Source organism: Oncorhynchus masou, chromosome 27, assembly GCF_036934945.1.
Source record: "Oncorhynchus masou masou isolate Uvic2021 chromosome 27, UVic_Omas_1.1, whole genome shotgun sequence".
Taxonomy (NCBI): domain Eukaryota; kingdom Metazoa; phylum Chordata; class Actinopteri; order Salmoniformes; family Salmonidae; genus Oncorhynchus; species Oncorhynchus masou.
The window spans coordinates 50471752-50487124 of record NC_088238.1 but is presented as its reverse complement, the minus strand read 5'-3'; the positions used below and the strand labels follow the sequence as shown (position 1 = coordinate 50487124).

Here is a 15373-nt window from a genome sequence, read left to right as displayed (position 1 = left end):
TTCGTTCTCTCTTTCTCTCTCTCTCGCTGGCGCTGGCGCCGCCGCGCTCGCTTCTCTCTCGCTCGCCGCGCTGCCGCTCTTCTCTCTCGCTCTCTCTCGCTGGCGCGCGCGCTCGCTTTCTCGTTCTCTCTCTCGCTGGCGCCGCCGCGCTCGCTTTCTCGTTCTCTTCGCTGGCTCTCGCTGGCGCCGCGCTCGCTTTTCTCTCTCGCTGGCGCCGCTCTCGCCCGCTGCGCCGCTCGCTCGCTCTCTCTCGCTGGCGCCGCGCTCGCTTTCTCTCTCGCTGGCGCCGCGCTCGCTTTCTCGTTCTCTCTCGCTGGCGCCGCGCTCGCTTTCTCTCTCGCTGGCGCCGCGCTCTCGCTGGCGCCGCGCTCGCTCTCTCTCTCGCTGGCGCCGCGCTCGCTGTCTCTCTCGCTGGCGCCGCGCTCGCTGTCTCTCTCGCTGGCGCTCGCTCTCTCTCGCTGCGCCGCGCTCGCTCGCTCTCTCGCTGAGCGCTTTCTCTCTCTCTGGCGCCGCGCTCTCTCGCTTTCTCTTTCTCTCTCGCTGGCGCGCGCTTTCTCTCTCTTCTCTTTCTCTCTCGCTGGCGCTGCTTTCTCTCTCGCTGGCGCCGCGCTCTCTCTGGCGCGCTGGCGCTGCGCTCGCTTTCTCTCTCTCGCTCTCTCTCGCTGGCGCCGCGCTCGCTTTCTCTCTCTCGCTCTCTCTCGCTGGCGCCGCGCTCGCTTTCTCTCTCTCTCTCGCTGGCGCCGCGCTCGCTGTCTCTCTCTCGCTGGCGCCGCTGGCGCCGCGCTCGCTCTCTCGCTGGCGCCGCGCTCGCTGTCTCTCTCGCTGGCGCCGCTCTCGCCTTCTCGTTCTCGCTGGCGCCGCGCTGGCTTTCTCGCTGGCGCCGTGCTCTCGCACTCTCTCTCGCTGGCGCCTCGCTCTCGCTCGCTCTCTCGCTGGCGCCTCGCTCTCGCAGGCGCCTCGCTCGCTCTCTCGCTGGCGCCGCGCGCCTCGCCGCGCTCGCCTCGCTCTCTCTCGCTGCGCGCGCTCGCTCGCTCTCTCTCTCGCTGGCGCCGCTCGCTCTCTCTCGCTCGCCGCGCTCGCTTTCTCTCTCTCGCTGGCGCCGCGCTCGCTTTCTCTCTCTCTCTCTCGCTGGCGCCGCGCTCGCTTCTCTCTCGTTCTCTCTCGCTGGCGCCGCGCTCGCTCTCTCTCTCTGGCGCCGCGCTCTCTCTCGCTGGCGCCTCTTTCTCTCTCGCGCGCCGCGCTCGCTTTCTCTTTCTCTCTCGCTGGCGCCGCGCTCGCTTTCTCGCTTCTCTCTCGCTGGCGCCGCGCTCGCTTCTCGTTCTCTCTCTCTCTCGCTGGCGCCGCGCTCGCTTTCTCGTTCTCTCTCGCTGGCGCCGCGCTCGCTGGCGCCGCGCTCGCTTTCTCTCTCTCGCTCTCTCTCGCTGGCGCCGCGCTCGCTTTCTCTCTCTCGCTCTCTCTCGCTGGCGCCGCGCTCGCTTTCTCGTTTCTCTCTCGCTGGCGCTCGCTTTCTCTCTTCCCTCTCTCTCTGGCGCCGCGCTCTCTCTCGCTGGCGCCGCGCTCTCTCTCTCGCTGGCGCGCTCGCTTCTCTCTCTCGCTGGCGCCGCTCTCTCGCTCGCCGCGCTGCTTTCTCTCTCGCTGGCGCCGCGCTCGCCTTCTCTCTCTCGCTGGCGCCGCGCTCGCTTTCTCTCTCTCGCTGGCGCCGCGCTCGCTTTCTCTCTCTCGCTGGCGCCGCGCTCGCTCTCTTCTCTCTCTCGCTGGCGCCGCGCTCTCTCTCGCTGGCGCCGCGCTTCTCTCTCGCTGCGCCGCGCTTTCTCTCTCTCGCTGGCGCCGCGCTCGCTTTCTCTTTCTCTCTCGCTGGCGCCGCGCTCGCTCTCTTTCTCTCTCGCTGGCGCCGCGCTCGCTTTCTCTCTCTCTCTCTCTCGCTGGCGCTGCGCTCGCTTTCTCTCTCTCGCTCGCTGTCTCTCGCTCGCTTTCTCTTTCTCTCTCGCTGGCGCCGCGCCTCTCGCTGGCGCCGCGCTGTCTCTCTTCTCGCTCTCTGGCGCCGCGCTCGCTCTTCTCTCTCTCGCTGGCGCTCCCTCGCTCGCTTTCTGTCTCTCTCTCTCTGGCGCCGCGCTCGCTTTCTCTCGCCGCGCTCGCTGCTGCGCCGCTCGCTTTCTCTCTCTCGCTGGCTGTCTCTCTCGCTGGCGCCGCTCTCTCGCTCGCTCGCCGCGTTCTCGCTGGCGCGCTCGCGCTCGCTCTCGCTGGCGCCGCTCTTTCTCTCTCGCTGGCGCCGCGCTCTCGCACTCTCTCTCGCTGGCGCCGCGCTCTCGCACTCTCTCTCGCTGGCGCCGCGCTGTCGCGCTCTCTCTCGCTGGCGCTTTCTCGCTGCGCCGCGCGCCGCGCTTTCTCTCTCGCTTTCTCGCTCGCCGCGCTCGCTTCTCTCTCTCGCTGGCGCGCTCGCTTTCTTGCGCTCTCTCGCTCTCTCTCGGCGCCGCGCTCTCTGAGCGCCGCGCTTTCTCTCGCTGGCCGCCTTTCTCTCGCTCGCTTTCTTTTCTCGGCTGGCTCCGCTCGCTCGCTTTTTGCTTGCTCTTTCGCTGGCCCCGCACTCTCTTTTTTGCTTGCTCTCGCTGGCCCCGCGCTCGCTTTCTTGCATCATGGATGTGTCTGTTTGTTAGCGTTAGCCTAATTTTATACAACAGTAAACAAGCTGGTCCCTCATCTATATGAAATGTGTAGGCTGTGTGCATGTCACCTTCCATGCTGTCCTAATCCTTTCTCAGAGAAACAGTAGTAGTTTGGCTGGTTTTGTGTTATTGGAGTGCTGTATGTCTGAGAGTTAAATGTAGTTTGTGTTAAATTGACCTACTACGCGACCAACTGAGAGCTCACAGAACCTTAATTCACAGTGAATCTAACTTGTTTGCTCAACCTCCTGCTGAATCGAGAGCAAATTAAGACGTTTTGGCAAAGTCCAGAGACGTTCATCTTGTGCCTGTCTCGCACTTTGGGACCCTCTGAAAGAGAAGCGAGGATAGATTGATTGGAGCAACCTAATACTAAAGTCATGTTTATTGTCCTTTAAGAGGGCTGCTTTGGTGGCTTTGAGCAAGGCAAGACAAAAGCCCCTAAAGCAGAGTGGCGGTGAGATTTACGACTTACTGAAGAAGCCTGGACCAATAAACCAATAGACCAGCTGCATGTTTGTTGTCTAAGTTGACGGCCATTGAAGTTTCCATGCCTTTTGACCTCGCTCTGTGGCTCTGTACCTAGGAAGGAATTGTGGATGTTTCTAAGGGGCCAACTGTCTATTGGAAGGCTCGCTCTCTCGAGCGCTCTCCTCTCTCGCTCTTTCTCTCTTTTTTACAAGTGTCTACTTTTTAGCCGGACAACGACAGGCAGACATGCATTTGATGTCGATGAGACACCCAGACAGACAAACAGGCTGTAAAACGCTCCAGAGGGAGGAAGGGAGAGAATCAAAGATTCTCGCATGACTCCCCAGGACCACACAGGGGGCTCGGTTTTAGTGCACCCCACTTGCCAGCCTGACACTTGGCAAGTTCGGGGGGGGGGGGTGTAGTGTGTGTGGGGTAATGGACATTTGTTGACACTTCCACAATTGGAATGGAGATGCCTTCCTGCACACCTCACAAGCCAGACAGGAAACGGAAGCCATGCAGTGATCAACACCTGGAAATTAATTACTTCCATTTGTGTCCTCTGGAAAATATTTTTTGCTCTCCATTCAGGCTCTAAATCCACAATTTCTTTGTTTCAGCTGGTATATGTGTGTGTGTGTGTGTGTGTGTGTGTGTGTGTGTGTGTGTGTGTGTGTGTGTGTGTGTGTGTGTGTGTGTGTGTGTAAGACGGCCCTATCAAGCCCTTATCAGCTGAAAACATTTTGCACTAGCCATGTCCTGGCTGTAAATCACTGCTTTGTGCTGCCTTGGCTTGGTTTTTCCAAGGGGTCATCTGAGTGGAATGTAAACAAATTCATTCAGATTAACTTTAATGGCTCCTTCAAATGTCCTTTTGGGCCACCCTCCAAAGAGGATTAACTTAATGGTTAATTATTTTCTCTTTCTCCTGAAAGGAACCATCAGCTTTAGCCCCTTCTGTGCTGACTTAAAATAGCTGGCGAAATGTACAACTATTTGTTGTAGAGCGACTTGGATATAGAAGTTGGTGTATTCAGTGAACTTCTGGTGACATTTGGAGTGCAGTATTCTATGCACACATCTTCCTCCCTGTACTAAAATGAGTGTCAGTCAGGATATGACAAGGTGTGCTCTCATGATGATATATATATAGTTGAAGTCGGATGTTTACATACACCTTAGCCAAATACATTTAAACTTATTTTTTTCCACAATTCCTGACATTTAATCCTAGTAAAAATTCCCCGTCTTAGGTCAGTTAGGATCACCACTTTCATTTTAAGAATGTGAAATGTCAGAATAATAGTAGAGAATATTTTTTTCAGCGTTTATTTCTTTTATCACATTCCCAGTGGGTCAGAAGATTACATACACTCAATTAGTATTTGGTAGCATTGCTTTTAAATTGTTTAACTTAGGTCAAACGTTTGGGGTAGCCTTCCACCAGCTTCCCACAATAAGCTGGGTGAATTTTGACCCAATTCCTCCTGATAGAGCTGGTGTAACTGAGTCAGGTTTGTAGGCCTCCTTGCTCGCACACACTTTTTCAGTTCTGCCAACAAATTTCTATAGGATTGAGGTCAGGCCTTTGTGATGGCCATTCCAATACCTTGACTTTGTTGTCCTTAAGCCATTTTGCCACAACTTTGGAAGTATGCTTGGGGTCATTGTCCATTTGGAAAACTCATTTGCGACTAAGCTTTAACTTCCTGACTGATATCTTGAGATGTTGCTTCAATATATCCACATAATTTCCCTTCGGTATGGTGTTCTTCGGCTTACAAGCCTCCCCCTTTTTCCTCCAAACATAACGATGGTCATTATGGCCAAACAGTTCTATTTTTGTTTCATCAGACCAGAGGATATTTCTCCAAAAAGTACGATCTTTGTCCCCATTTGCAGTTGCTAACCGTAGTCTGGCTTTTTTATGGCGGTTTTGGAGCAGTGGCTTCTTTCTTGCTGAGTGACCTTTCAGGTTATGTCGATATAGGACTCGTTTTACTGTGGATATAGATACTTTTGTACCGGTTTCCTCCAGCATCATCACGAGGTCCTTTGCTGTTGTTCTTCATCTCTAGAAGACAGAACGCGTCTCCTTCCTGAGAGGTATGATGGCTGCGTTGTCCCATGGTGTTTATACTTGCGTACTATTGTTTGTACAGATAAACGTGGTACCTTCAGGCGTTTGGAAATTTGATTTCCCCATGATGTCAACTCAAATTGACTCAAATGATGTCAATTAGCCTATCGGAAGTTTCTAAAGCCATGACGACATTTTCTGGAATTTTCCAAGCTGTTTAAAGGCACAGTCAACTAAGTGCATTTAAACTTCTGACCCCCTGGAATTGTGATACAGTAAATTACATAATCTGTAAACAATTGTTTGAAAAATGACTTGTGTCATACATAAAGTAGACGTCCTAAATGACTTTCCAAAACTATAGTTTGTTAACAAGAAATATATGTGGAGTGGTTGAAAAATGAGTTTTAATGATTCCAACCTAAGTGTATGTTAATTTCCGACTTCTTCAACTGTAGCAGAGGTTCTCAAGCTGTGGGACGTGGGATCAAAAGTCATCTTTCCCAGTGGAGACTAGTGATCAATATATTTCAATTGGTTTGTATTAAACTCTGGTACCATGATGACATTAAATCTGATGAATGATGGTCTGACTCCACACAGAGAACTTGAGTTGTTGATTAACTTAATGTGTCTGTGTCTGCTGCATCTCCATTGGGATTTGTTTAGACTGTGTACTTGTCTGGCCCCAGAAACGTATTGCCTTTGCATGTGGGAATGGACCAGAATCCCCTTTTTATTGTGAGCCTGCTGCACAGTCTACCTGTTGTTGGCTGCCTTCCTGCCCAAATGTGTTTGTGGGGTGTGAATACTGTTCTCAGCCGAAAGCATTGTAAATCTATCGTCATTATGGTTGTGTGTGTGTGTGTGTGTGTGTGTGTGACAAGCCCAGATTTACGGGGGGGGGGGGGGGACTGTTAAGCCCATCAGGGACTAACTTTATTATCTCAAATCGCCTCACGCTGTGAAGTGACACTCACTCAGTCAATTCAATTTCAATTCAATTTAAAGGGCTTTATTGGCATGGGAAAAATGTTTACATTGCCAAAGCAAGTGAAATTGGATAATCAACAAAAGTGAAATAAACAAAACATTTACAGTAAACATTACACTTAAAGAATAAAGACATGTCAAATGTCTATATACAGTTGTAATGATGTACAAATATTTAAAAGTACAAAAGGGAAAACAATCAACAAAAATAGGTTACAATGGTGTTTTGTCCTTCACTGGTTGCCCTTTTCTTGTGGCAACAGGTCACACATCTTGCTGCTGTGATGGCACACTGGTATTTCACCCAGTAGATATGGGAGTTAATCAAAATTGGATTTGTTTTCTAGTTCTTTGTGGATCTGTGTAATCTATCTCTATGGTCATACATTTGGCAGGAGGTTAGGAAGTGCAGCACAGTTTCCACCTCATTTTGTGGGCAGTGTGCACATAGCCTGTCTTCTCTTGAGAGCCAGGTCTGCCTTTGGTGGCCTTTCTCAATAGCAAGGCTATGCTCACTGAGTCTGTACATAGTCAAAGCTTTCCTTAATTTTGGGTCAGTCACAGTGGTCAGGTATTCTGCCACTGTGTACTCTCTGTTTAGGGCCAAATAGCATTCTAGTTTGCTCTGTTTTTTTGTTAACTCAAATAATTACTTAAACATTGTAAAGAATTTTCTCTTGATTTGGTTGGGTTTAATTGTGTTGCTGTCCTGGGGCTCTGTGGGGTCTGTTTGTGAACAGAGCCCCAGGACCAGCTTGCTTAGGGAGGGGCTCTTCTCCAAGTTCATCTCTCTGTAGGTGATGGCTTTGTTATGGAAGGTTTTCTGGATTTTGATAATTAGCGGGTATCGGCCTAATTCTGCTCTGCATGGATTATTTGATGTTTTACGCTGTACACAGAGGATATTTTTTGCAGAATTCTGCATGCAGAGTCACGTTTTGTGAATTCTTGGTTGGTAAGCGGACCCCAGACCTCACAACCATAAAGGGCAATGGGTTTGATAACTGATTCAAGTATTTTTAGCCAGATCCTAATTGGTATTTTGAATTTTATGTTCCTTTTGATGGCATAGAAGCTACTTCTATGCCATCAGTAGACAGTAGACATTTGACTTCAGATTCTCTCCCTCTACGCCTTTTGTGGTAATTGTATGCTCCCCTAACTGGACTCATTGGCTGCTGATGGCATTACTGTCCTCTTAGTGTTTTGTGCACACTGTGTTTGCATCCTACGCAATGGGCTTTGTTCACTCTGCGATCGCTGGTGTTACCATGTAGTATATCTCTAATAGTTTATGGGACTCTTATCTCTCCCCCTCTCTCCTTTTCCCAGTCGGAGCAGCCCAGTCCGGCCAGCTCCAGTTCCAGCTCCAGCTCAGGCTTTGCAGCCAGCCACAAACGGCAAGGTAACACCAGAACCTATGCATACACACTTTTCCCCAGATCACCCAGGAATAACTATACATTTTTGGGGGGATTGGTCACGACAAAAGGGGGTATTACATTTTGAATCACTTCCATGCATGTGTTTTTGTTCCATGGACACAGTGGCCGAGTTCGTCCGCAGGAAGGTAGGGGCCGTCCCTGGCACAGCCCACACAGGTATACTCTCACTTAACTACAGTCCTTGGATGGAATCACAAGACTAAGCATGATGAGTTGACAGTGAAATGTGTATATAAAGTTGTGAGCTCCTCTTCACTGACTCTCTCTCACACACACAGTGTTAGGTCCCCTTCGTTCGATAATCCATGACCTTCAGTCGGAAGACAATGAGGATGACTCGGAGGACGACGACGACATGGACTCTGACCTGGAGCGACCGGTGCACACGCACATGACACACCGCCATCGCCGGTAGTTAGCGCCTGGCCATTGTCATGGCCCTTCTGGCCCCTCCCATTGTTGTGTTCAGTAGGGCTGTAATGAACTGGCAACTCGGGTACCACCTGCTATCGTTGTGCCCTTGAGCAAGGCTCTTTATCTAAAAAATAGTTTCAGGGACACTGCTCTGACCTTGTGCTGCTCCTAGGTGTGTGTGGTTGTAACGATTGGATGAAAAACAACCTCGGACTAATTTCTATTTTGTATTCTAATTCTTGTCATCCTCTTTGTCTGCAGGGTCAGCTTGAGTGACGGCAGTGAGAGCGAGAACAGCTCAGCCCCCTCTCCCCACTCTCGACACGAGCCCCCGCCTTTACTGAAGACCAGTAATAACCAGGTAAGACCAGGGGAAATGATAAGCAGTTGTCAGAGGATTGTTACTTACATGTTATCAGTAAAATCAACTGGTATCCCTGATGTTGAATAGTTTCACATCCTAGAGTAGCCAAACAATAGTTCCCAACCACAATTAATTAATTTACCGAATACGTTTCCCTCCCCCCTTTTTTATGTAAATATTTTCATGTAAATACTGTATTAGCATAAACACTGCTGGGAGGAAACCTTCTAATGTGTAGTTTGCCATTTTGCTCCTCATTTATGAAAGTGAACATGGCTGTTATTGTTATCCAATGCTGCTCGTAGGGAAATATCTGTCCTATTAGCATCCCGTAATTCCCACGATTAATTTCCCTCATACGCCAACCACACTGTTATGTAAATAATGACTGTTGTGTGAACTAATCAGCGGTTGTCCAGCGGCACGTATGGTAATTCCTTATCTGGGTTGTATTCCTTATGAACAAAACGAAAGCAAACCGGTTGAAACTGGAATGGTCCTTCTTGAACTAGTCCAAAAGAAACACTTATTTGCCATTGCGAAATGTTTTGCTACGTTGTGTACTAATAAATACAACCCTGATGTCTCGCAGATACTGGAGGTGAAGCAAACGAAGCAGGATAAGAATAAAAACATTGACTGTGACAAGGTGAGTAGCTTCCTTGCAGTTGGGTCTTACGTAGATTAGGTCATACCAGTGGAGTTACATTGGGTGTAATCTTACACTGAAGAAGTCTTCATGTTCACCAAGGCTCATGTAAATGGACAGGAGACAGACACTCTTCCTTGGCCATCCAACCTTTACTCTTTTTGTCATAGTCCCAGATGGTGTGACTAGTTAACAGGCCTGGGTCAAATACATACTTGAAGGTTTGCTTGATTTAGCTTGAGTTTGCACTTTTGGAACTATTCAATTGGTATCTCACTCACTCAGGCTTACCTGGATGAGCTGGTGGAGCTACACAGACGACTGATGACACTGAGAGAGAGGCACATACTACAACAGGTGAGGTTTAATACTGTGTGTGTGTGTGTGTGTAGTACATGTGTTTTCAGAAAACAACCTGTTTGCAAAGATGTTACTTGCTAGGGTGGTTTTGTTTGGGCTTGTATGTCCAACAACTTCATACTGTATGTTACTCGCCACATTATAGTCGAGGACTTCATCTATGTGTGTCTGGAAACGATAGATTATTTGGTTAACCTTTTTTCCACTCCGCCTAAGAGCAAACGTCCTCTTGTTTATGTTCACAAGGCCTATCATATGACCGCATTAATGGCGATTCCCAGCCGCAGTTGCCAAGGAGCGGTCTCGCTCTTCCTCGTTCTCCTAAAGAAAAGTTTGGCTCCGAGCATCGGTGGAAAAACTCATCCCCAAACAAAATTAGCAAGTGGCGCGCTGACTCGTGGCGTAATCAAGCTAATCCTCTGAGCGTTTAGAGCGTTTAGAGAGTTCGGAGAGGCGTTCCACGTCCTCAGAAAACGAGACATGGGAATGATTAACTTTCCAACCTCCCAACACTATTTTTCCTCCCCAGTCTCTCTGTTTAGGAAAACCACACATGTAAAAATGGGCTTATGTCATTGTTGAGTCTTTTTAAATTAGATTGTCTGTCTGCCCATGGGAGATTTTTTTGTTGTTGTCATTGTGATGAAAACCAAAAATGGGGACTGTGTTTATATCCAATAGAAATGAATCTGTCATGGAAAATGGAAGTATCAGCCAAAATGCTGTCCTACATGACCAAAACCAGGTCTGAAAATCTTGGTGTGGTTCCATCTCTGCGGATACAAGCGGGGGGAGGGGGTTGTTGCGACTTGACTTGCAAGCATCTATCTGCTGTGTCATAACAATGGGTGGAGTCTCCCTGCACTCCTGAATCCGGTGTGCACTCCGAGGGAGAAGGAGAAATTCCATCCGGTAGTGTGAAACGGATCAGGTTTGGGTCCCCATTACGTTACAACACTGCTGTTGCTTCATCAACAAATACACACGAGTGCCTGTAATTACCACGAGGAAGATGCATACACACACACACACACACACACACATACACTCCTATCGGAGGAGAACTAGAACCAATAAGACACCAGCCAAGGAAAAAGTATAATTCCAATTTGGGTCTCTCCCTCTCTAATACAGCGTTCTGCATGTGAGGGATGGGATGGAGTGAATTAGGGGGGGTCCCCATTCCAAGTTCAACCGACACTAGCCCACCAACCGCTCAATGACATTTCCCACAAATGTGTTTTTAATAAGTATTGTGTGAGGTCCAACATTTGTCTATGACTAGGCTGCTCTCTAAGACAGTAGTGCACATACAAACTAACTCAGCTGCTGGTCAATATAGTTTAATATCAGCTGCTTAGACATACTATATTATCCAAGCAACATTCCTCGTTTGTTTTAGGAAGAGGAGGACATGCATGGAATATAATTGGTCTGTTTATGTTGAATGTGGAAGATTCAACATAAAGTCATGTGTACACTTTCTCCATTCTTGCTGGGATTTGGGTTTACATACTGTAGTCTGAGTGTTAACTGACAGCTTTTCTTTTTGTGCCTTCTCTTGCCTCCCAGATCGTGAACCTCATCGAGGAGACTGGACACTTCCACATCACAAACACAACTTTTGACTTTGACCTCTGTTCCCTGGACAAAATCACTGTACGGAAGCTCCAGAGTTACCTGGAAATGTCTGGGACGTCATGAGGTCTGGAAGCAGCAAGCTGCCACGAGGAAGAGCTTTGGATTCTTCCTCTTATTTGTTTTTTTTTACTTGAACTTTCTCTGCGTTGCAAAAAAGACTACCGGCCAGCCCTTGCCCTGGGTCCTTGTGCCTGGCGGTTATGGTCGTGCCACTCTACTCGTTGGAACCTGGCTCTCCACACGACCGGGGTAGCCCGCGAGCGACACAGACCTGAATGGCGTGTCGCATCACCCTTGAGATGAGTCCTGTCGACCAGGAATATCACCCAGAAAGCCTTGAAAGAATTCCACAGTTAACAAAACAAACCGGAGGAAAGAAACGGAGACCTTGCTCTTAAAAGGAATGTGCATATTATTATCATGTATGTGTGTAGAATTTTTTGTTCTTTGTGATGAATGATGCATGTTCAACACTGCCTTACCACATTTGTCAGTCTTTATTTATTGAGTTTGAGTTTCAGGTGTGCGTGTTAATAGTAGCAAAACAGAATTAGTCTTGTGCAAGCACTTCACAATATGCATCTCTCTAGCTCTGGAAGGATGGTGGAGCAACTTTGAGATTTCAATTATCTCATGTGACGGATCAGTCAATCCTCCCTCTCTCTCTATGAGGAATTCTGCCTTCTCAAACGATATGTTATCAATGCCCAATTGTACAAGCTGAGACCAATCGTGGACTCACAATTGTATTAATTGCATCAATTTATATTCCATTCTTGGTACCTAAACTTGAATTGATGTATTGGATGATGACTAGGCAAATTTCAGAAGTGTGCTGCATGTCGTTTTTACAAGCTGTCGCTTGTATTCCGCAGCTCTTGCTGTCCACAAGTTGAAACCAAGTGTGTGTGTGTGTGTGTGGTCAAACACAATCTATTGTCAGCAGGCCTGTGCTAAAAATGAACCATTTTGAATCCTGGAATTTTGATGGAAGAAATGTACTCAAAGACATTGAATCTTATTTATTTCACGGGGTCCTTGGTTGCCAAATCAAAGTTGTGCATTAGAATTGAGAAAAAAATAGAACTGAGAAAACAACATGTTTTTGTTCACGTTGTTCTGGAGGACATTTTCCTTTTTTCTAATCTGAGGAATTAATGTTGATTTGGTTTAGTCTGCCGAGCGACGCCTCAATGGGAATACCAGTGGTCGTAGCTACTCACTGGGCCACACAAAGGCAGTATGTTGTGTTTTGCTTAACCCATGTCTGCCTTAAGTTCTTGTCTATTCTTAGGACATACAATAAAATGTGTATTTTGTACAGATGAGGACATGTGCAACCTGTGGTGAAAGCAGTTATTGGCACGGTGTGATTTTTACATTTGTCTTTTTGTATGTTGTTGCAATGTCCTGTTGATTGACTCGCATTTTGTCCCTAATTTCTCCAGTTTAATTTCTAAGCCCAAAGATGTTTGTTTTTGTTGGGATGTCATGATGTAGTCTTTATTTGCATATAAACTGTATATGTGATAACAATGTCATCCTTCATTTTTTGGAAGGTTTGAAAGTATACCATAGTTTTAAAATCCCAACAAATGTGTGCTTTAGTCAAACTGCCTTCTGGTGCATCCACATCATGCAGCTAATTATCTCCTACCAGTTAATTTCATCAAAACACTTAACTTTCTTTCTTAGATAAAGTAATACAGTTCAAATGCAGACCCCACTAACACTTGTCCAGTTACATGTGGCCCAAATGTTTGTTATTGCTTTATTTGGGAGAGAAACAAGACTACTTAAGGAATATCCTGTAAAATACCTCCATTTGGTGAGAAGGGGGTGTTAGGAATGGACATAAACACCAACCTCAAAGGGCTATTTAATGCCTGGGTCTGTTCAGGAGGGTAAAATGTTACAGAACATTAAGCTGTAAATATATTGTACAAAACAGATATCGGTCCTCAAGTATAGGGAGTCAGTTCAGCTCCATATACATTGCATTCCTATCGGCAACATTCTGAATGTTTTGCTCTACTGAATACACCCCAGTTATCCTCTGCATCTAGCAGTCATCTCCATCAGTCTCCTATCAAGATGAACAGGGTGAGGTTATTAGAGCAATTTGCAGTCTTGTTAGGTTGAATGTGGACATTATTTTCCTCAGTCTCTGTCAGTTCTACCTGATCAGACCCATTTACTATGCGGTTTCTCAGACACCTTGCAGAGTTGCAATTCCAAATGCACAGTTGTAATTTCTTTGAGTACACTGGTTTTGTGTGATCCAAGGTTTCGCATTTGTGATGTTTCCTTCTAGTCACTGAATTCCAAGGACAACTTGGTAATTTGATGACAACCCGTTTTCTTCAACTAGCCACTGAATATAAATGTCATTATTCTTTTAAACCAAGTGTAGATGATTTCTGAGTGGGTGTTGATTCCCAGTGATACATTATATTTAGATTCTTGGAGACCTAAAGTAGATGGGTAGCCTTGTCTGAGCCAGAATGGCCCGTTAGTGCAGGACTCCATCTCCTGTTTCTGTAGTCTACAAGTACACCCCCTTGACCGGATGCTAGTCTATCGCTGAGACATAAGAGCAATTTTACAAGGGGAAAAGTTCACAAACACAGTTTAATGATAACAGGTCTCGGGTCAGAATGTCAATCCCTTCTTCAATAAGATGACAGGAATTGTGTAGCATGTGGTTTTTAGGTTTGTTAATGTGGTGGTTGGACCTAAATGTTTGGAAGGCATCCAAACTCCCCATTTTTGGTGATGGGAAGGTGAAGGAAGTATCATGCTCAGGCCTTTCATGAAGGAGGATGGCATTTGTCTCCATCAAACATGGATCAAAATGATTGCTCACCAAATCGAAAACCTTCCAGGTCTCGCTGCCAAGATCCGTTGTACTGGGCCCTGTCCAGGAGTATGTAACGTCACAGAACGTTAAGATAGAAATGTATTGTTTCAGACATTATTCTGACATGTAGAATATGGAATCACATCAGCTCTATTCATTAGCCTATATTTCTATCTGCAACACACAATATAAACCCTTTGATTTCAATTGGTGTGGATGAGAGGAAAATAAGTGAAAGGGGTACCACTTTAGACTATTGAGATGCACCCCCTAACAACCTTCCTTCCTGTTCTCTCTGGAATCAGGGTTTCGTCCAAAATGACGCCCTATTCCTTGTGTGGTGCACTGCTTTTGACCAGAGCCCTGCACTATAATGGTAGTAAGGGGTGTTGACGTGTTACGCCATGGCCGCTAACAGACGTGCTACGCCATGGCCGCTAACGGACGTGTTACGCCATGGCCGCTAACGGACGTGTTACGCCATGGCCGCTAACGGAAGTGTTACGCCATGGCCGCTAACGGACGTGTTACGCCATGGCCGCTAATGGACGTGTTACGCCATGGCCGCTAACGGACGTGTTACGCCATGGCCGCTAACGGATGTGCTAAGCCAGCAAACTTAACACAACATTTGTAGCAGCTGGACAGTGGGAATGATGGTGGTGCCAAGGTATTTTGAGAATGTGTTACACTTCTAATCGCGTTAACACGGCTCCATCATACGCCGCAATTCTGATTTGTGTTAAGAGCCCGAGGCTATTCCCAATTGGCCATTCAATTATCACACTATTTGCAGGAGCGGAAAAAAGTCATTCCCAACAGGAAGCTTAAAGACATTACTCGTTATAGAAATAATTTACTAATATCACTGTTGTTGCTGTTTTTTTTGCCTTTGGGAAGTTACTTAACGCCAAGAATGAGACTGAGAAGGTTTAAATAACCAGAACATCTACTGACTATGTATTTCCTTTTGTCACATTTTTTAAAGACAATTTCACACAAGCAATTTTGTGTCTCTCACTCTGTGTGGAACTGGAAAGAAGGGGCTTGCCTACACTTCACTTGTTTTGCTGACATAACTGTTTCAGTAATATCTGAGCATTACACTCTGTCACACCATTTAAGAAGAGGATCTTGCTTGATTGTGGTCTGTCTGAGCAATGCTGAGTGCTGGCAATTGCATCACTTCAAAGATATTCACGTAAGCTTATTTTCAATGGCCTGGTTTCTGTATCCGTGTACATACACATGATAGTGAAGGCTACGAGGCAACAGGGCTGAGCTTCACAGCTTAACCAGCTGCTTTTTGTCACTTGATGATGATGGATTTGACATGGCTGGATCCTTCAATCGTTTTCCCCCTCCTTTCTTCAAGACAGTGTGTTTATATTGTCCACACATTTGTTTTTTCCCCAGCCATGGTTCTTCTC

General features: G+C 47.1%; 1 protein-coding gene across 1 annotated transcript in view; it reads left to right on the top strand.

Moving 5' to 3' along the window:
• Window positions 1-13490, top strand: part of LOC135516348 (protein AF-9-like) — a 59117-nt gene extending 45627 nt beyond the window's left edge. Inside the window, exons 8-14 of the mRNA XM_064940600.1 lie at window positions 7543-7615; window positions 7758-7811; window positions 7934-8066; window positions 8331-8430; window positions 9026-9082; window positions 9368-9439; window positions 11015-13490. Of these exons, the coding sequence (XP_064796672.1) occupies window positions 7543-7615; window positions 7758-7811; window positions 7934-8066; window positions 8331-8430; window positions 9026-9082; window positions 9368-9439; window positions 11015-11146 (621 nt within the window). The 3' untranslated portion in view covers window positions 11147-13490. The remainder of the gene's footprint in view (window positions 1-7542; window positions 7616-7757; window positions 7812-7933; window positions 8067-8330; window positions 8431-9025; window positions 9083-9367; window positions 9440-11014) is intronic.
• The last annotated feature ends 1883 nt before the right edge of the window (window positions 13491-15373 follow it).